The sequence below is a fragment of the Spodoptera frugiperda genome, chromosome 19 (assembly GCF_023101765.2).
Source record: "Spodoptera frugiperda isolate SF20-4 chromosome 19, AGI-APGP_CSIRO_Sfru_2.0, whole genome shotgun sequence".
Lineage (NCBI taxonomy): Eukaryota > Metazoa > Arthropoda > Insecta > Lepidoptera > Noctuidae > Spodoptera > Spodoptera frugiperda.
In genome coordinates, this window is record NC_064230.1 from 2,981,063 (window position 1) to 3,002,809 (window position 21,747).

At 39.8% G+C, this 21,747-nt stretch overlaps 3 protein-coding genes across 4 annotated transcripts in view; all 3 read right to left on the reverse strand.

Moving 5' to 3' along the window:
* Positions 1 to 3,490, reverse strand: part of LOC118281213 (cyclin G) — a 42,421-nt gene extending 38,931 nt beyond the window's left edge. Inside the window, exon 1 of one of the 2 annotated variants that reach the window (XM_035601778.2) lies at positions 2,989 to 3,490. The gene's annotated coding sequence lies outside the window, so the exon portion shown is untranslated. Of the gene's footprint in view, positions 1 to 2,749; positions 2,894 to 2,988 lie in introns of those variants that run through there. The other variant, XM_035601777.2, reaches the window with a different exon arrangement.
* LOC118281190 (zinc finger protein 880) overlaps positions 1 to 21,747 on the reverse strand; it is a 218,039-nt gene that overhangs the window by 68,840 nt on the left and 127,452 nt on the right. The gene's annotated exons all lie outside the window — the stretch shown is intronic.
* On the reverse strand, positions 4,788 to 21,260 carry LOC118281187 (uncharacterized). The gene is made up of 13 exons (XM_050700925.1): positions 20,889 to 21,260; positions 19,822 to 19,923; positions 18,872 to 18,996; positions 18,132 to 18,283; positions 17,235 to 17,362; positions 16,642 to 16,748; positions 12,397 to 12,513; positions 11,579 to 11,754; positions 10,792 to 10,897; positions 10,294 to 10,349; positions 9,486 to 9,792; positions 8,698 to 8,818; positions 4,788 to 8,187 (listed from the first exon to the last, which is right to left on the reverse strand). The coding sequence occupies exons 1-13, from the start codon at positions 21,042 to 21,044 to the stop codon at positions 7,348 to 7,350; spliced, it is 2,493 nt and encodes an 830-aa protein (XP_050556882.1). The 5' UTR covers positions 21,045 to 21,260; the 3' UTR covers positions 4,788 to 7,347.

Here is a 21,747-nt window from a genome sequence, read left to right on the forward strand (position 1 = left end):
GCTGCTGACGTTACAGCCAGCTGCGTAGTTACATGTCGACATTGTATGGCGTTATCTGCCCCAAATATAGAGCTTATCTTTTTTAAAACTCGGACGCGTTCAATAAAAATTGCGTTTAAAGTGCCATGGAGGTTTTATGTTGGGTTTTAGTTTACATGTAATATGTATTGTAGAGAAAAATGTTTTATTCGCAATTGGTGTTCGAAAACAGCAGAGTTAGTTACTTAACATAATGCAATTTAACGCCCAATTTTCGACAGACAACCAGACAATCCCTAGTGATACAAGCGAATCCGGAGTTAGACTGAAAATAGAATCTAAATACCTTAGAAAAAGTTGAAAAATTATCGATCATGTTAGAGAAACCCCCTTCTATAAATCGTCTAAAAATATAAACATACAATTATCACCCGACGTCGATTGTCCTTCATTACGGCTATATAGACGAAAAACAACTCTTTAATAAATATTTATCTAGTTTCAACTGCGTCTTAATTTAATTCGAGGCTATATTTACCTATATGCAGCGTGTCACGTAATCAAGCTATGTATGTGTGTGGTAAAGAGGAAAAGTGGGGACAGAAGCATCTTATAGGATGAAAACGGGGCCGATCTTTAACGACAGACATTTTATGGTTATTTTTAGCTTAAGTAGGTAAATAGGTACCTACAGAAATGTGTATACTACTGAGGAGTTTAGTACGAGTTTGCTTTACGTTTAACGAGATAGATACGAGTCTGCGTTCGGCCCTCTCATTGGCCGACTCTAATGAACCATCCAATCAGATCGCTGAACGCACACTGTTTTAAACGTAAAGCTAACTCATACTAAGTACTCCCTCTGATAGTTATCAGATTTTGGAGAAAAAATAGAGTAAAAATCCAGTAATTTTAAAGTTTCTGTCTCAGTTGTTGTTTTACACATACATTTATGTGTATAAAAAAATTGATAATAATTCTAAGAAAGAATAAACCAATGAACTAATAGAAATAGAATGTGCTATGTACATATGTCAAATTATATCAGCTGTAAAGCGTCCACACAGGAGAAATTCCTAGAGCATTTATTCAAATGAATTCATCTCAATGTCGGGAATCCCACACTAGTTGGAAATCAGTTAGAAATTCTAGGAAACTCATACATGCATACATGTATTTTGTGCTACTATATCCTCAAATTAATATTACAAGGATACCAAAACTTACAAAACCTGTGTAAAAATCAGTGTACACTGTAGTCATTATAACAAATGATGCAAGTCCTAAAATGGTACAAAGGACTCAGATTTTAATGGTGACTCATTATCACTGAGTCAGTACAGAATTACAATACATATATAGTCATACATTATATTGAATATTGCTGACTAGACTATTTTGTGTATATTTGAGCTTTTCACTCAATACCATTAGTATGAGTTTCCTTTATTTAAAGTAATCGAAATGAGAGCATGTTCGGTGTTCTGATTGGTTGGTTTATTCGAGCTGGCCAATCAGAGTGCTGAACACACTCTTGTTTCAATTACTTTAGGCGTAAAATAAACTCATACTAAGGGTACAGTTCTACTTAAGTCTAACCTTGTAATTTTATGCTGAAATAGCTGAATAGTATTTATTATATCTTAGATACACAATAAAGTTGTTTATTTTGAAAAAAGGCTAAAGAATAGTTCTTTGTCATGTCAATATTCTTATAAAGGCAGTTGAATTCAATGTTTTCTAATAAACTACTGAAGAGAAAGTCGAGAGATCACGGTCCAATTTTGAAGTCCAGACATTGGTCCAAAAACAGTGTTTTTTTCCATTATGACAAATGAGTCTCTAATATGAAGTTGTCGACTATACTGCCAGAGATATCCTTAAGAGAGTTGGTGGGATATTCGACTTTAAAACTTTGGTATAATGTAATACAAGACAAAATAATGTTAAAAATCATATTATACAAATCTTGGTAGTATACAAACAAAACGAGTAGGAATCCTGTTAGAAAAAGTACTAATTAATCCCCAAAATTGGTACATAAAGGTATTTCAAATCAACGGTAACATAAATTACTTTTTTTCCCTCGTTAATAAAGTTTTTCTTAACTAAAACTTAAAAAAAAAGTGAAACTGAATTCCCAAGTATTTCACCACAGTACAAAATTACGATTATTCGTGGATAGATAAAAAAAAAGATTATGCAATTCCAACATGTTTCAACATGTGTGTCTAATTTTAGCTGCGGTTTAATCAAACTGAATTAAAACATAGACTTCTAAACTAACTGAAGGTCTCTAGAAATTTCTAGAAACACTTTTAGATGCTAAAACTTAAGTTTCTCTCTTATGATTTAAGTTGTAGGAGGTAATTTCGAAAATTTATGAAATAAATTAATTTTAGGTTATAATTTTAAAAATGAAAATGTGTTAAATATATTCATATAGGTATCATTCCAGCACGACAACGGTGACACAGGTTACATAAAAACTAAGTCTATAGATGACCTAAGTTCTTAGTCAACTTTCTAGACTCAAAAAACTTTTTAAATATCAATTAAAACCGTCGATTTCACTCCTGCGAGGGCCTCTACACATCGTATATGCAAATAAAACACATGCAAATACGGAATTTCGCCATAAAAGACACTGGTTGACCCAAAAAACTGGCTTGACGACCAAAGAGGTTATCTTTTAACAAAGAGAAATATCACACAAAAAGAAAGCGTAATGGCCGCGGATTTTTATGAAATTGTATAGTTAAAGACTTACCCGGATGCTTCCGTGGTGGGTTTTTGTATAAAAACCACCCTATAAGTGATGATTTTTTCGTTTCTCACACTTCACGAACTAAATCAAGAATGCCTGACAGATGACTGATGGTCCAAAGATGGCCGCCCAAAAACGACAATTACGTCATTCCGCGGGAAAATTAAAACGACCGTTACACTTCCTTTTTATGTTTTTTTACACTTTTAAAATAAATAAATGCACTTAAAAATATCACTTACCTCATAAAAGTTAAAATTTGTGTGATGACTGGTAATATCCAATGGACTTTTGTTAATACATCAGTAAATTATTCAGTCCGATTCCTCGCGCTGTTGCCAGATAGGGATTGCGTCAGATAGTGTATAACGTTCAGAGACACACATTTCAAAACACTGTAGCATTACTTTGTGAAATTCACGCACGAAATGATCACAGGTTTAACTTAAGATGCTAAAAATCTAACTAGAAAACCCCTAGTAAAAGATTTCTCTTATAAGAAAAGTAGGGAAGAAGAACGGCAACGTCGCTTTTAACACTGTTTGAACAAAGACTTGTTCTTTTAAAATAACTTTTTTATTCTCACGATGTAAATTGAGAGTAAACTATAACTTTAATTACGAAAATGATATCAAAATTGTATAATAAGATACAAAGTGACGAAATTAACAGACGCTTATTCGAACAAGGTACAAAAATAACTGACTCGCGTACAACTTGTTTTTGTTTCGTTTGTTCTCTGGCGTTGTAAACAATGGGGGTCAGTGTTGCTACTACAATATTGAACCAAAATCTACCGTTATGAACATTTAACTTATATTATTTGTAAATTCTTTTATTAAGTGACGTTATTTAGTGTTTAAAATATTACAGTAATTATTTTAGATACTAATTGGAATCTTATTATATTCAGTTTTAGTTGAGAAGGAAACATTATGTCGTATTTGCTACCAAAACTTTTTGACGTTCTTTGTGTAATCATGTATTTTTTTCTTTTCCTAACTAAGTAATGCATTATAACAATTTATAAACTTGGTAAAATTATACAAAACTTCGATAGTAATGCTTCCAAATCGTATTAAGTTTCACATTTAACAGCTAAATGGTCGAAACAATTACATTTTTGTGCTACGTGACGAGTACCATGTTACCTATTAATCAATATTTTGTTGATTAAATCAGCATTTACATTCATTGGCATTTTTTTTTAAACCTGAATCTCTGCTATATAACATAATTAACTATAATAATATCTGTTGTTTGCAGTAGTCCTAATGGAATTGCCAAGAGACAGCTGCTTAAAGCGCGGGAAAATAATCTATTATATACCCCCCGCAGGAGGTCATTGTTCAGCATTAAACGTATTAAACGCGGTTTTTTGTGAAGATTCTTTCCGATTTCGACAGTCTGTATCATAAAATTGATAGGCATAAGTATAAAAATAAGGATTTCACACACAAAAACATATTTCCCTAGTTTTTCATCGCTGTGGTGGAAGTATTTAACAAAGTCTGTGCTTTCCTGAAAAATAAAAACCTGGGAGTCTTCAAAGTCCATATGAATAGGATGCTATGGAAAGATGTTATCTATCGTAGGCCACATCGGTCATCGAACAGTGGCCAGTAAACGCCGTTGCTATAAGAAAAAGTCTAAGAGTAATGTGGCCTTGCTCTCCAACCCGGTTATCTAATAAGATCCATCAATTTACTAATAGTCGGACATAGCCGAGTTCATAAACCAATCATAAAAATAAACAATAAGGCCCATAGTATAATATAGCATAGTCCAGCTACAGATAGTCACAGATAGACAATGCTGAAGTTACATTATGATTTTTACTGTGATACTATCAACTACCAATCTTTGTTGATGGCTGGAATTTGGGTTTGTTGCTGCTATTCTAGTTGTCTGTTATTGTTTCTGCCACATTCTTTAGGCCAAGAAGCAATATAATCAGACATTATAATCTATAATTAAAATGATCGAATATTACAAGATAAATCGGTGAAATGAGGCATTTATATGAAGTAAAAAACAAGTATAATAAAAGAAACAATTTTATTTGTTTTAAACTTAATTTTAAATAATATGCACTTAAATAACTACAGATATTTATGAAAATCTTAAAGATAAAACAATAATAATATGTCAAAACGAAACTACGGCAAGCTTATTCTACAAAACAAAATGTTATGCGTATACAAAGTTTATAATTGGTAGACATTACCAAATATGAAAAAAAATTACAACGTGATATAGCATAATTTGTATGGAAACATATCCAATTATTATAAAAGAGATCGTATTACTAAAACTAATACACCAATCTCACTTCTCACAAAACTACCATTCTGGTAGGATTCTCAAAAACTGTAAACACAAAAGGAAACATCGTATTTCTGTATACCTTGACCGATTTACTTTATTTTACAGAAATATGACGAAAATATAAAATATATAAGAAACATATAAATATGTGTATCATCGATCAATGTCATATGAAATATGTCGCGATGATTCGGTGCTAAAAATAACAGCACCAGCTGTTTTATATAAAAAATATTCTCAGTTCAAAAATATAGGTATTGGAGGGAAGCGAAGGGTATTTGTTAAAAATCTTGAGAGACACTTTTAGATCGACCTTATTAATGAAAATATAAATGAAGACTAACTGTAAACCGTGACTTTGATAGCGTTAAAATCAAGAACTCTATTTTTTTAATGGATAGTCTTCGATCACTAATATAAAGTGATTGAAGTGGATAGTATATTACTCCGGTATAAAAAGTACCAAGCGCTACCTTAGACCCTAATCTATCTCAGTACGATGTAATCTTTCCTGGATTGAATAACAAACATACAGCCGTATAAACAAAGTATAATAAATATTTTGTTCTTTTTTGTCTCACACCCACATCTATACTACCTAATATATAAAGCTCAAGAGTTTGTATGTATAAACGCAGTAAATTTCGAAACTACTGGTCCAATTTAAATAATAATTTTTGTGATCAGGCTATAAAACATCACGCTACGATCAATAGGAGCCGAGTAGAGCGGGTGAAACAGCGCTGAAGTAGCTAATATGGAAATATACAGCAATTATGTAGTGGTATAATTTCAAGACATTTTTGTGAACTTTCACAATTGAATATTGTTTGAAGGCACTATATAACACCTGCATAAAACTACTTATAATTTATGCTATGCTGGTACACTTTCGGGGCATGGATGTTTTGGGAAGTTTCTGTGTCGCATAGGCAGGGAGCCGGACGCTCGGTGCTATCACTGCGTCCATTGTGAGGAGGATACGGCGCAGCATACACTTGTGGAGTGTGCGGCTTGGGACGGGCCGCGTCGTGCCCTCAAATCGGAGATCGGTGACGACCTGTCACTGCCGATTGTTGTCCAAAAAATGGTTAGCAGTGCAGAGTCGTGGGATGCAGTGGTGTCCTTCTGCGAAGATGTCATGTCGCAGAAGGAGGCTGCGGAGAGGGAAAGGGAAGTCACAACTTCTGTACCTTCTCGCAGCAGGCGCACCGGGCGTCGAAGGAGAGCAGAAATTGCTCTCTTTCGACCCCCCTAAATGGGTCCGGGGACGGTGGACTTGGGGAAGTCCCCGTTATCCCGTTCTATAGGACCCGAGATGGTGGCGCGTGTTGTGTCCATGCGCGCCTCCGAGATGTAGCACAGAGGAGGTCAACACCTCACTCTTCTGTGCATTTTGAGGTGGGGTCTGGCAAAGCAGGCCGCCACGAGTTCGGGGGCCGAGGAAGAATTTCGTTTCCCGCACCCTCGTACCCACGTGTGAGACGGGACACCGGGGTGGGTTTTAGTCAGTAAGAGTCTGACAGTTCCTTTCGTCCTCCCCAGGCGAGAGGGCTCCATGAGGATTTCCCACCTTGGGGTCAAAAAAAAAAAAAAAAAAAAAAAATGCTGGTACACTTGCACAAATAACTATGTAAATAGTTTTAATATAAAACTGTTTTAAAAAACAATTTTGCTTATGCTGTTTCTAAACATGAATGAAACAGTATGAACTTTTTTAAAGTCATACAAACATCTTATTACAATACCATATTGTCTTACTAGACATTACTTTCACATTTGAAAGCATTCTTATAGTTTCACAAACTATAATTTCAGCTAAAAGATTACTTTTTGTAGTAGACGAGCCTACGATGCTAAATTGGTATTTACTCGAGCGTCGTAGACCTACCTAATGGATTTTGAATATAATATGGTGATAGAAAGAAAAAAATGATTTACTGTCATTTCTCGTCCACCGATGGCGAAGAGAGGAATCCACAGTCCTTTAAAATATGGTAGATAACTAATTTCTATTTCAATGTCCGTCTTGTAGATTATTTTGAAATATAAGACACGTATTTTTTATCTTGTTACGGAAACAAAACACTTTCGAAGATATATCGATTTGAAATATCGCGTGACGACACTTCTAGGTACATTTTATACGTAGAAATGATGTATTTGCTCCCACTTCTAAACTTTGATTCGTTTTATCTAGGTATTGTTATCTTATACTTAGATATAAGAGAGTTAAGGCTACAATTTATATTTCACATGATAACAAAACTGACTCAATCATTAGATTTAACTTTGAAAAACTTCTGAATCGACGTTTGAATCAAATTATCCGGTGATTTATCTTGTTTCTTATATTTCCGACGTAATGGCGTGATTTCCTTTTCCGGCTTTACAGAAGAACAGTTTTCGGGCGAACATTCTAAGATATACTGTCTATATTTCTTTGATTTTTTAATCTTATTTGTGTCTTTAATCTGTACTTTTAACTCTTCATCTCTCCAACGAATTTTGACCTTTATATTCTTATCCTTAATCGATATATCTTTGCGAGACTTTTTACGTTTCTTAGACTCGACTTTTAACACGAATTCATCGTTAAGTTTCCTTTTGCGGCATTTCTTAGTTATTTTTTTGACTGTATCTTGGTCTTTTACAGTTTCTTTCTTAGCTCTTTGCAGACCTACCTCATTTAGGTACTGATCTTTGAAACTTTCCACGTCTATATCGATATTCTGGCTTTCTAGCACTTCTTTATTATACGGGCTGAACTTGAAAGCGCATTTCTCACTTTTCTCAGGAGATTTCAGTCCAAGCTTCTTTATGAAATGCTCATTTTCATTATTTTCTATTTTAATAACATCAATATTCACCATTTCGTCTTGTGCAGAGATTTCTAAGCTTGAATTCTTTAGTATGTCTACAGTTTTAAGTTTATTCGGGGACTTGTATGTGGGGTATCTTATGATGTGAGTTTCCTTGTCCATAATGGGTTTTGTTGCCAAATCTAAGTCTGGACGTTTCCTTGGTGTTACATATGTGTCCTGTTCAGAGTTGTTTTCTTGTTTGATGGGCGTTTTCGTATTTTCTTTATCTGTTACGGACGGTGGTGTGTTCTGGAACAAATTTGTGTTATTTTAGTTAGAGTTCGAGGTATGATCATCTGAATCATATGATAGCAAGCAATCGGCGACGCCTATCCGCAACACTAGATGAGTTATCGAACGAAGAGAAAGAAAGTCTAGAGGAGTCTTTACATATGTACATTGACTGGACAATCTCTTTACATGAGCTGCTGTTTACATGTGAACATTAGCTCATGACGATACCTAAGTACGTGTGTCGCCTGGACAGTCACCGCTACCATCAGTTGACTGGACAATCTCTTTACATGAGCTGCTGTTTACATGTGAAAATTAGCTCATGACGATACCTAAGTACGTGTGTCGCCTGGACAGTCACCGCTACCATCAGTTGACTGGACAATCTCTTTACATGAGCTGCTGTTTACATGTGAACATTAGCTCATGACGATACCTAAGTACGTGTGTCGCCTGGACAGTCACCGCTACCATCAGTTGACTGGACAATCTCTTTACATGAGCTGCTGTATAAATAACACTTACATCCACAATTTCAATGACTTCAGGTGTAGTATCGTATTTTTTGGGCGAGCTCCACTGTATGACAGGATCCTTCTGTTTCGGTTCTTTCAGCAAATTATCGAACACTTCGTTCAGGATATCACTGTAAACAAAATATTGTAATTAATATAGAATCATTATAAACAGTTCATGACGGTCTACGGTTAAACTTTTTTTTTTTAAGGGGTGGTAACGGTTCATGACATTTTTTTTTAAGAGTTAACAATAATCCGATAACTTCTCCCGCCTTGGGCGAGGCGAGAGGGAGTGTCAGACTCTTACTGACTAAAAACCACGCCGTTCCTACTCCTGCTTTTCGAGCCGGAGCCCCGGTAACGGTAACCCGCTAGTGAAGCTCTTGTATATGAGAGGGTGTGACTTATAAACGCCTCTCGTGTTTTAAGTGTTAAGGCGGCGGAGATTGCTTACCATCAGGTATAAGGTGGCGACACATGACAAGTGTCAGATGACAGAAGTCGCACAAAGACGATCCACGAGCAAATCAACGGTTGACATCATAAATACTTACCATCATCACTAATCATCATTACTTACCATCAGGCGAGATAGCGGCCAAACATCGGCCCATTTAACATAAAAAAATTCTTCGTACATGTGAAGTTTACATTCGAATAAATATGGATAGAAAATCCTAACGAACAACATTTGGGCAGAAAGCCCGCTACGCATGATCACCTCGCCTGGTCGGAGGATACTCCTACTTTACTCCTAAGATCCCATTAAAAAGAAAACAAATATTAAAAACTCACTTAACAATCTTCCGTTTCTCTCTCAACGGCTTTGGCTTACGGAACTTCATCCTCAGACCCTCGACAGTTTTCTCATCGAGAATGACATTCTTCGCGCCCAAATTCTTCATTTTAACTCGCAACGATTCTTCCAACATCTTCATAGGCGATTGGTACTTGTATTCAAACGTGTCCATTTCCATTTTATTCGGCGATTCCTTTCCTGGGTATGGTTTTTGATTGAGAAGGGTTTCTAGTATGTTAGTGTCTTGTATCTTCGGTGGTTTTAGGTTTAGCTCTTGTCGTGATAGCGATGTGTTTGTTTGTGCTGTAAATATATGAAGAATTATTTTAGTTATTTGACAAAATAAAATATGATGATATTTAACAGACATACATTACCTCCCGTCTGTCTCCCATTGGGGTTGGCAATGGACGCCAAATGCTATGAATCTTACTCTTATCTTGTAAGCATCCACAGGCCCGCATCGTACGCATCGCACGCAACGGATTTTAGTTTGTCTTGTATAGAAACTCATACAACTGCGTCCACTGATCCGCATCGTACGGACCGCGTCATCGGCAATGCCTACATGCGATGCATACGGATGACGTCATACGGAATGCGTACTTACCTTTACGTTTAATCTTATATTAAAGAAGGGCCAAATTAAAAGTACCTTTAACCGACGAGCATGCATAAAAAGACTGATGACTGTTGATGAAGCGAAAGAAGTATGTAAGATTCGTAGCAATTGGCATTCCATTGTCCCATGGGAGACAGGCGTAAGGTTATGTATGTATGTAAAGTATATTGAAGTAAACTTACGTTCAGGTTTGACTTCTTGTTTAATTTCAGTAATACCTGCAGACGAACAGGATGGCCTGGAAATGAAGAAAAAATTAAGGTATGATGCAAAACATAATATGTTTAGAGTCTGGGCACATCCCTCAAATAGCAACATGTGATAGGTGTTATAAGTGTGTTGCCGGCCTTTTGGGGGTTAGGAACTTGAGGATTGCTTGGAATTCGGGGATTGGGAAGATTGGGAAGGGGGTAATTGGGCCTCCGGTAAACTCAAACTCACACAACGCTAAATAATTAATTACTTTTACCGTATAATGTATTGGCTTAAGCTTAAGTGGTAAAACTACGCATGTATTTTCTACTTAAATCAATAAATAAACGCAAGCGTTGTTTCACGTCAGTTTTCTGCTCGGCCGTGGTATCACTCCGGTCGAGCCGGCCCATTCATGCCGAAGCATGGCTCTCCCACACTCTACTTACAAGTCTTAGGAAAAATAACACAATATGTGTGCAACTTACATATTTTGAGACGCATTCCTTTTAGTTCGACGTAGCGACATACGGGACGGCATCACGGGGCCGCGGCGGGAGCGAGACGACGTCTGCTGTTGCTCTTGGGATATTACTATAACACATATGAAAGTTGGTGGAAGCCAAATGCATGCAGCAGTTGGTGGGTTTATTTATTCTGTACCTTATTTTAGTCACTTAAAGGATAATATTATTACAAAAAAAAAAAAAATGCACAGCCCATAGCATAGCACATGTTCCAGTTCGTCTTGAGAATTAGCTGACGGCAAACATGCTGTCGATATGTTTTATTTAATTTGCTTGCACGGCGCTGATTGCTCAAGTCAAAGTCAAAATTATTTATTTCAAATAGACCAGGAAGGCACTTTTACACGTCAAACAAATATTAAGACCGACGTGCGTGCGGCGCGCGGGTCAGGGAACCATGTTAGACCACCACATATGGGGCCCAGTAGGGCTGATGCCCGTCCCGGAGCTGCGGACTACCTAGCGGGATCACCGGGGCTGCTCGAAAAGCAGGAGTAGGAACGGGGTGGCTTTTAGTCAGTAAGAGTCTGACACTGCTCTTGTTTCGCCCGGGGGCGGAAGAAGTTATTGGATGATTTTCCCTCGTAAAAAAAAAGGGACTGACAAGTCAGATATGTTACTTATGGGCAGACGTGCTCCATCGTATCCCGCATCATCACTTACCACCAGGCAAGATAGCGGCCAAACGTCGACCCATCAAACAAAAAAAAGATATCTTTACTTTTCTTCTTTTAGTATTGTAACATACCTGCTTCAATACAGCTAGCTAGTTCCTCTATGCAGTCGGGGGCCGCAGGCGTGCAGTCTGTGCAGACATGCACGCGACTACTATCTGTGCACGCACCATGCACGTGGGCGTTATCCGTGCAAGCATTATGCACACCGCTACTACCGCACAGGAGACATAGTTTTATGCACCAGGAACTAGAAATAGAGGGATTTTTGTTAGTTTTTTTTTGTCATTGAGGCCCGGTAAAGGTGTTCACTGCTAAATATAAAAGCTGCAAAATCATTTATTTCCAATTAGACCAGTAAAGGGCTGTTTCGAACGTCAAACAGAAACAAAGTGTTAGTAGGCAGTCAGTCCTCTAGTTGCTCTATTTGCTCGTTCCAAAATGTAGATTCCTATGGAGAAGAACAAGCAAGAAACTACATAGGTTACTCTACAAACCAGAGAAAGCTTCCTAAAAGCTTGCGTTACGCATTCTACTGTAGTCTGCCAACACTGCTCATGATGAAGAGTCCCTTTGTGACTGGAAACTAGTAGAGCTTTTCTCCATTAATGTACGTGAGTAAACCGTGATTTTTAGTTAATTTGGTATATCTCACGATAGTTATTATAAAAATATCCATATTATAATAAGTGTTGGATTATTCATTAGAGGTAGTGATTACTTTAGTTAAAATAAAGAAAAGGTTATTTTGGAGGAAAAACAAAAGTATAATGACTTGCAATAAAACAAAAGTAACAGTGTAAAGTTGCCAACATAAAAATAATATAAAAAAAATAACTGCCAGTGTAATGAAAAAGGTTGCGTTCAATTATTCAACAATAAGAATACACACCCATTATCCGCATCATGGCTCCGTCCCATGGGGCATTTGCAGTCGGCCGCCGAGCAAGGCACCTCGCGTTCGTATATCTCGGAGAACGCGTTCTGTTCCAACTCCCAGGCTGCGTCTCTGTAAACAAATCATTAATAAATTAATATATCTATCCTACTAATATTATAAATGTAACTTGCACCATGCTCCCGCTACTGGTCGACTCCTATTTTTATCTTTTTAAGTAATTTTATATTTTGTTTTTGTTGTAGTATTTAAAACTGTAATTTTAAATAAATATAGAGAATATAAATGTGAAAGTTTGTAAGTTTGTGTGTGTATGGTTTTTTTTTCTTATAGAATAAGCCGGTAAACGAGCTGACGGATCATATAATGGTAAGCAATCGCCGCCGCTTATGGACACTTGAAACACCAGAGGCGTTACAAGTGCGTTACCGGCCTTTTGGGGTTAGGAATTTAAGGGTTGTTGGGGAATCTGGGATTGGGAAGATTGGGGAGGGGGTAATTGAGCCTCTGGTAACCTCACTCACACAACGCATGTCACGTCGGTTTTCTGCTCGACCGTGGTATCACTCCCGTATCATTATTATTCACATCACATGGTATCAGGTTTTTCTCAGGTGGTAGGTTTCGGCCGTCGGCATTATAACCACCCACCGAGCAAAACCGTGTCGCCAAGCGGCCTAGCCGTGTTCCGCCACGATGCTCGGTGACGCCGTACGAGAGGATGGGTCGAAGTGTTTGTTCCACTATGGGTAGACCGATCTGGCGCGCGCTGGTGTGGCTGCATCGGGTGGCCAGTCGCGGAGGGTAGCGGGATCCGAGGCACGGTGCACCGCTGGCCGACCGCAGATAGTTGGGGGCCCAATTAGCGTGCTAGCCACACGTGAAAGGCTGCCCCGCCATCTAGCGAAAAATCCCACGTATACGCCATCGTGCCGGTTGGCGACCGGAAGAGAGGGCCCGATGGATTTACGTGGGGGCTCAGGCGTCCCCGCAGTCTCCAGGCTGGCCTCCCAATGGTGTAGCCAACTGCGGTGCGCGTCTGGGGGTCGCCTGTGTGGGGAAACATTTCACTACCATTCTCTCAGCAACTTATTTACGATTATGAAAACGAGAGCTAAGAAAAGGGTTCAACAGCGGCTGCACTCCTCTCCCTCAAAGTGCACCTCTCCAACATCCGAGGCTTGCACTCAAATCTCAATGCGGTCCATCACCATCTGGAGACCGAGAACCCAACGCTCTTGTTTCTCTCGGAGACCCAGATCAGATGTCCGTCGGACGTATCATACCTGAACTACCCAGGCTTTTCCCTGGAGCACAATTTCGTTCCCCGTGCAGGCGTATGCCTATACGTCCAAGACGGCGTCTGTTACCGGCGTCTCCGAAACTTTGAGGACCCCAGTTTTTCAACCTTGTGGATACTGGTGGACACAGGCATAGAGAAAATCCTCTATGCCTGTGTCTACCGGTCGCACAGCGGAGATTTGGAGACGACCAGATTAGCGCAGCACCTTGTGGAGACGGCGGATGCGGCTCGGCAGAGGTACCCTTCGGCCCAGTTGGTGTTACTGGGGGACTTTAACGCCCATCACCAGGAGTGGCTGTTCCCATACCAGTGCACTGACCATGCTGGGAGGGAAATGCGTAAGCTTGCGCTAACGCTTGGCCTGACCCAGCTGGTCCAGGAGGCCACAAGGGTGCCCGATGTCGACTCGCACACTGCCAACTGCCTAGACCTTCTGCTGACAACTGATCCAGACAGCTACTCGGTGTCAGTATCTTCACCCTTGGGTAGCTCTGACCACTGTCTGGTGAAATCCGTATCCACGTACTCCCCACCGGATCCTTGTCCCAGAGGATCTCGGCGGATGTGGCGGTACAAGTCAGCAGATTGGGATGGGATGCGATCCTTTTTTGCATCCTATCCTTGGCGGCCTGTCTGCTTCTCTACTGAAGACCCGTCAGCTTGTGCGGATGCCATAACAGGGGTGTTGCGTCAGGGCATGGAATACTACATTCCATTCTCGGACGCGACATCTTTCGGTGGGACTCGTCCATGGTTCGATGCCGACTGCAGACGTGCTGAAGCGCGAAAGCATGCGGCATACTTGGCATGGGCGGATGCCAGGCGTCGTAGGGCTGACGACACTCTTCAGAGGAAGAGAGCCTATAACCGGGCTGCCAAGTCATGCAAAAAGGCATTACGGATGGCCCGGTTCAACCACATTGGCCGAATAGGGAACAAACTGGCTTCTTACCCAGCGGGTAGTAAAGCATTCTGGTCCCTGGCCAAGGCGGTTGAATCGAACTTCTGCCGTCCTTCACTCCCACCTCTCCTGGGGCCTAACGGGACGCTGGCACACACCGCGGTAGAGAAGGCAAACCTGTTTGCTTCTCTATTTGCGGAATCTTCACGTCTTGATACTGGTGGCGCTATACCTCCTTCTCTAAATAACGTATGCGAGACGAAAATGTCGAAAATTCGCATCCGACAGAAGGAGGTGTATAAGACGTTGCGTAATCTCGACGTGAACAAGGCCAGTGGCCCCGACGGAATCCCGGCCGTGGTTTTAAAAACCTGTGCGCCTGAGTTGTCTCCAATCCTGACACGCCTGTTTCGACTTTCCTTGGAGACTGGTCAAGTGCCGGTTGCATGGAAGCTGGCCAACGTGCAGCCTGTGCCCAAAAAGGTAGTCGTGCCGACCCTAACAATTACCGACCAATCTCAGTCACGTCCATACTCTGTAAGAGTATGGAACGTGTACTTAACAACAGGCTCCTGGCATACCTTGAAGGTAACGACCTCCTCAGCGATCAGCAGTATGGGTTTCGCCACAACCGATCCACTGGGGACCTTCTTGCGTATGCCACCCACATTTGGAGCGAGGCCATAGAGAAGCACGGGGAGGCAATAGCGGTCTCACTCGATATATCGAAGGCCTTTGACAGGGTTTGGCACGACAGCCTTATCGGCAAGCTTCCTGCATATGGACTTCCCGCTGATCTGTGCAGATGGATTGCAGACTTCCTGAGGGATCGGTCAATTCGAGTAGTCATCGATGGCTGCTCGTCTGACCAATTTGGTATCAACGCCGGAGTCCCTCAGGGGTCAGTACTTTCAGCAACGCTCTTTTTGCTGCACATCAACGACCTGCTTAAGCCCGGTATCTTTGGGTATGCAGATGACAGCACAGTTGTTGAAAGGTATGTGTCCGATGCGCGGACTAGCGGAACACAGATCCAGTCTCTAAGAGAATCCATGGTCGAACGGTTGAACTCGTCCTTGAAGGCGGTCTCCGATTGGGGTGACGCCAACTTGGTCAAGTTCAACGCTACCAAAACCCAGGCGTGTCTATTCTCTGCCAAACGGAGTCAATTTCCGCTGGCTCCTACTCTCCGAAATGTATCCGTTCCAATATCGGATCATCTAGAGCTTCTGGGCGTAACTCTATCGCCAACGCTAAACTTCGGCTCTTATATAGAGTCGAAGGCGCATCTGGCTGGTAGGAAGTTGGGTATCCTCTCGAAGGTGAGACGGTACTTCACACCGAAACAACTGCTGAGCCTGTACCAAGCGCAGGTTCGGTCATGTATGGAGTACTGTTCTCACCTTTGGGACGGCTCGGCTAGATGCCAGCTAGATGCGCTCGAACACATTGAAAGGCGTGCCAAGAAGCTCATCAACGATGATGCGCTTGTGGAGGCCCGGCTTCAAAGCCTTGAACACAGGCGCAAGGTCGCAAGCCTTTCCGTTTTTTACCGGATACATTTCGGAGAGTGTGCGGGGGAATTGCACAACTTGATTCCCCCTAGTCCTTTTCATCATCGAACCACAAGACAATCGGCGAGGCGTCACCGCTTCATGGTAGATATCCCACCCACTCGCACGAAGCGTTTCGCTTCAAGCTTCCTTGTGCGAACTGCTAGGGAGTGGAACTCCTTGCCGGAGTCTGTGTTCCCTGATGGGTATAACCTGGGTGTCTTCAAGGCCCGAGTGAATAGGTTGCTTATGGGCAGACGTGCTCCACCGTAGGCCGCATCATCACTTACCATCAGGTGAGATAGCGGTCAAACGTCGACCCATTAAATGTAAAAAAAAAAAAAAAAATCATTCTTGCTGAAACATGGCTCTGGTGTTTCGGGTGTCCATGGGCGGCTGTGATTACTTACCATCAGGTGATCCGTCTGCTCGTTTACCAGCTTATTCCTTAAAAAACAAGTAAAATAATACTTTATACCAACCTATCAGGAACGTAGTATCCTTGTGTGACCACCGCTTGGTAGAAGTTGTCCTTATCGTTGCAAAGAGGGCATTTTAAGTAGTGCATGCCTGCACTCAGTGCCATGCGCTGTGGACAAAAGTAATATAGTTATTTTTATATTATGTATAATTTCGTGAGTCATTCCAAATTAATTATTATGTTTTTCAGCTTTTTCACGTAGCTGTACGATGTGGGACTCGACTAGTTTCAAGCCATGCTAGAGGCTAAGAAAAGTAAACTGAAAAACATAACTAATATATACAGTAAAACGGGGTGAATAGGGATCAAGATGTGAATAGGGACAGAAGAAAGGTGAATAGATGCTATACTATTCACCCCGTTTAACGATACAATGTCACACCTTTCATTACCAAAGGAGTAGGCAAAGCTGCACTTGCACATTACGCATTATATTGGCAGTGTACAATGCACTGATAGAAATCAATGAAAAAAACAAATGAGTATACAAAAAAGTTTCTTTAGGAAAGTTGTTTGTAATCATGAGTACAATCACGTGTTTAAATATCGTTCACTAATTACCAGTTACCCTATATAATGAAACGTCGTGTGTACCTGCAAACAACTCCTGTGGAACCAGGCATCTCTAGCGCAGCATGGCGGCCAGAACGTGTTCACGGTGGGGTATCCATCCACCGCCTCGTAGCATATCACACACACTGATTGGGTGTCTGACTCCGGAGCTGAAATAATAAATAACATATTAGCAATCATTTTACCGTCCATGAAGCGTGAGCTCTAACAGTGTCACTCACCGCCACACTCGGAATTATTTAATGGTTACTTAACCCAGTCTTTAGCAATTGTTTTCAGAACAAAATCATTACTAAGGAATAGTTTAAGTAATCATTAAACGACTCTGAATATGGCAATTAGAGCCTTATCATACTAGCGGTTTGCGAGCACCTGCTGGGCGAAACGGTCGCGGAGCGAAAGCGCCGCGAACATACCGTGGCTGCACAACGAAGATGTCGCGGACTCGTGGCAAATTCGCAACGTTTTCGTCGCGTGTTTGTAGCAAGTTAATGACGTACAATACACTCAGTAACATGGCGTCCACGCTGCTATTCGCGGTAATCTCGTTACGTGTTCGAAACGTATTCTTTGCGCACCTGCTCCGCTTTGAGGACGCTCGCCATTCGCTAGTATGATAAGGCCCTTACTGACTAAAAATCAACCCGTTCTTACTCCTGTTATTCAAACTGGACCCCTACCGCGGCTAGCCTTTTGTTTTAAGAGAGGACATCCATCCAATTTTCTTCAACTTTTTTATTAGTAACTTCTCCCGCCTTGGGCGAGGCGAGAGGGAGTGTCAGACTCGTACTGACTAAAAACCACCCTGTTCCTACTCATGCTTTTCGAGCCGAAGTCCCGGTAAACCCACTAGATAGTACGCAGCTCTGGATACTGGGGCTAGCCCTAGTAATCAATTCATAGTATAATAAAACTTACCCTGGTCTCCACTACAAATAGACAGTCCCTTCAAATCCTTGAAATTAGATATCTTCTTCTTATTTCTATTGTCCCTTTGCATCCTCAGCTTGGCATTCGCCATTATAGCCGGCGTGATATTCTGTTTCGGCGCGTGGGACTGACAGAAAGATCTGTAAAATAATTAATTATTGTCAGATTAAACATACTCGAAAAAAGTTAAGGACTCCGGTCGGGCTCGAAACTAGTCGAGTATTAGCGTAAAGTTTCTTTTGATAATAAACAAAATGCTTACTAAGGGTACGTACAATATAGGGATTTTCAAGGCAAGAGTGAACAGGCATTATTTGAGCTTGCGTGCACTACATTTGATTTCATAGTTGCTTCCCATCAGGTAAGATTGAAGTCTAACGCACTCAAATTTTCGTTACAAAAAACTAAATGCTGACGTCCGATCGATCTAGTATTTGGTAATTGGTACACCCTCTTAATCTTGATGACCATACAATAAAATCCCCTGTTTAATATAAAATATAATTTAAGTATTACATCTATTATCTATTATATAAAAATAAGTCGGGTTTTCCTTCCTGACGCTATAACTCCAGATCGCACGAACCGATTTCCACGGTTTTGCATTCGATGGAAAGGTAACGGGTTCCGTGATGTTTATAGCAAAGAAAAAAAAAAAAAAAAAAACAAGAAAAGAGCAGGTGGCGAAACGGAGTTCGCTGGGTTTGCTAGTATGTTATAAAACTCACTTGTAATTCCCATAGAACATGGAGACTGCATTGCGTTCCCTGCCGCATGGCAGATGGAACTGTTTCTTGCACTGTGACACTGAACACCCAAGGTTGGCGCCGGCGCGGTTGCAGTATGAGCATTTCTGAAATAAATTACATCAAAGGGCTAAGTACGAGTTTGTTTTACATTAGTTAGTTCATTCGCGCCGGCCAATTAGTAGTAGCCTTAGAGTAATCTGTTACGTTTTAATTGTAAAGTTTTAAGTATACTGGCTCCAATAAACTAACCAACAAGAGCGCCGAATTCGCTCTCGTTTATTTTTATTTTATTAAAAAAGGAACAACAAACAGCTACACTATGTGATATTACAACATAATAACATATTAACTTAAATAATAATGTAGCCCACAGCGCTGTTCACAGATTAACATTGTTGAATACATTTTTAAAATGCTAGGGAATAACTATTTGTGTATGACAGTTAGTATAACAAGTAAAATAGAAAAAATCACAATAATACAGTAATAATAATATAAAATCACATATCTAAGACCGTAAAAGTGTCTCATACAATTGGCTTCGAAACAATTGCATGGAGCACGTTAATATGTCCAAGTGTTCAAATTCTTTATTGTAAGATGCTGCCATTCGCCAGATTGGTGAATGTTGGCCAGTATTAGATCGGCAGGTACCTATAGCAAATAGCGTACCCGCTTGCACCTGCCTTCTGTGAACAGTCCTAGGGACAGAATAACAGAGTACATTATTTAGATCGATACAGTCAAGTTTAGTTTTCATTCACCGTAAAGCAAACTCCTACTAAGGTTACTAATTGGTTAGTTCATTGGAGCAGGTCTGTGGCGTACATAAGACAGGGGGGTGTCAGTTCAACAGTGAAATCAAATGTGGATATAAAATAATACAGCTGAAAAGGGTGAAAATAAATATTGAAAATTCATGTACTTACATGTTTCTTAGCCCTCTGTATTTCCTTGATGATATCTTCGTACAGAAACCCAAAGAGTCCGTCTACATCCTTGCCTCTTTGTATTAAGCAGGATGATAGGAGCTGAAATTAATAAAGTTTTGTTTATTAACTGATGGTAAGCATTCAGCACCACATGCCTTTTGGAGGTTTATGAATATGAGGATTGTTGGGAATTTAGAGATTGCAGAGGGGACAAATTTGGCCTTCGGTAACTTCATTCACACAATGCAAGCGTTGTTTCATGTTGGTTTCCTGTGTTGCTGTGATATCATTCTGGTCGAACTGACCTATTCGTGCTGAAGCATGGCTCTCCCACAGCTCTCCAAAACTTCATATAAGTGTGAAGTATACAAATTAAACATAACAAAACTTCATGCTTGTCTCCCATGGAAATATGTAGGTAGAGGCAATGGAACGCCAAATTGCTATGATACTTACATACCTACTTCTTCGCTATATTTACAGTATTCATGCATGCTCATATTTTAGTTAATCATCATGTTGTTAAGGTTAAACATACTTTTTAAAATCATTAAATTATGGCCTAGAAACCCAAAATCAACAAGACAGGTAAGCACACAAATTCAAGTCTTATTGTAATTAATGTTAATATTAATAATAGGTATTATAAAGTTCAAGAGTTACTTTTTATGTTTGTTTGAACTGGATAATCTTCAGAATTACTGGTATGAATTCAAAATAAATAACAGATGGAGAGTTATTAGATATTATGTGGAATTAGAATATGATCAATATAATAAAAAGCAATGCCATAGAACCTGTATAGTTTATCTGGCTACTTAATAGCGGAAAAAGATGTCTATGTTAATATAACATGATAAAAAAAAACACCATGGAAGTGAAAATTCCAACTAAAACATCTTAAATACAACACTAGGTCTGTTTGTTACCTCTTTACACTTAATCTAATAGTCCAAATTTACTGAAATGTTGCATACATATAGTTGGGAGTACAGAGAAGGATATAGACTACATTTTCATCGCAAGAAAAAGCTATTTTATGCATAAATTGACCACAAACTTACCACACAGAAGTAGTGACATTGTATCTCTCCTATCGCGTATAATTTCCCGTAAGTTAGCTCATCGTCCACTTCACGCTGGCAAAAGCCACACGGTTCTCTCTTTCCAGTCACTATCTTAGCCACAATTCTGTTTTTACTGCATTTCTTCGGAGCCATCGTCACTGTAATACACTTTCACTTCAACACATAATTTCTCTTAATTTTACCATCACTTTTACACGAAAACTTTGATTTTAACAGTCACTTAAATAAGTAACTCTGAATACTCATCAAAAGACAGATAATGTAAATAATAAACCAATAATTTTGATCCACAAAACTGATAAAATTTGATAACAAACTGAAGTATGGCCGGAGTCATTTCATTTGGCGTTCCCATTTCCTGTGTTACCATCACATGGATATCTTTCTCCCTAAATTTAACGCTCACACCCCTATGTTTGTGTAGCCTAAAATATCAGTGCAAGCTTGAAATAAATAAAGTATATTATTACAGCGTCGGTAAATTATATGAATACAGAGGGTTAATGATGTTGCGCTATGTGTTAGACGCAATTACAACCACATATGTATTGTGAATAATGTTTTTACTGCAAAAATTATAAATTTTTAACACTTATTTCGACTTACATACTTAATTTTTCCAAAGACTTCACAAGCTTGAAAGCAATTCATACAAAACATTCCCCCTGAAATTGACGAGATTATCCGTACGTTGGTATCACTGAGGGCTGTCCGAGTTTGACATATTAGTTGGCGGGAGTTCTGAGTTCCTAATTATTGTGGTTTCGTCTAGAAATTCAGAGATAGAGTTCTTTTGATTTACATAATATTCTCTTTAAATTATTTATTAGGAGTT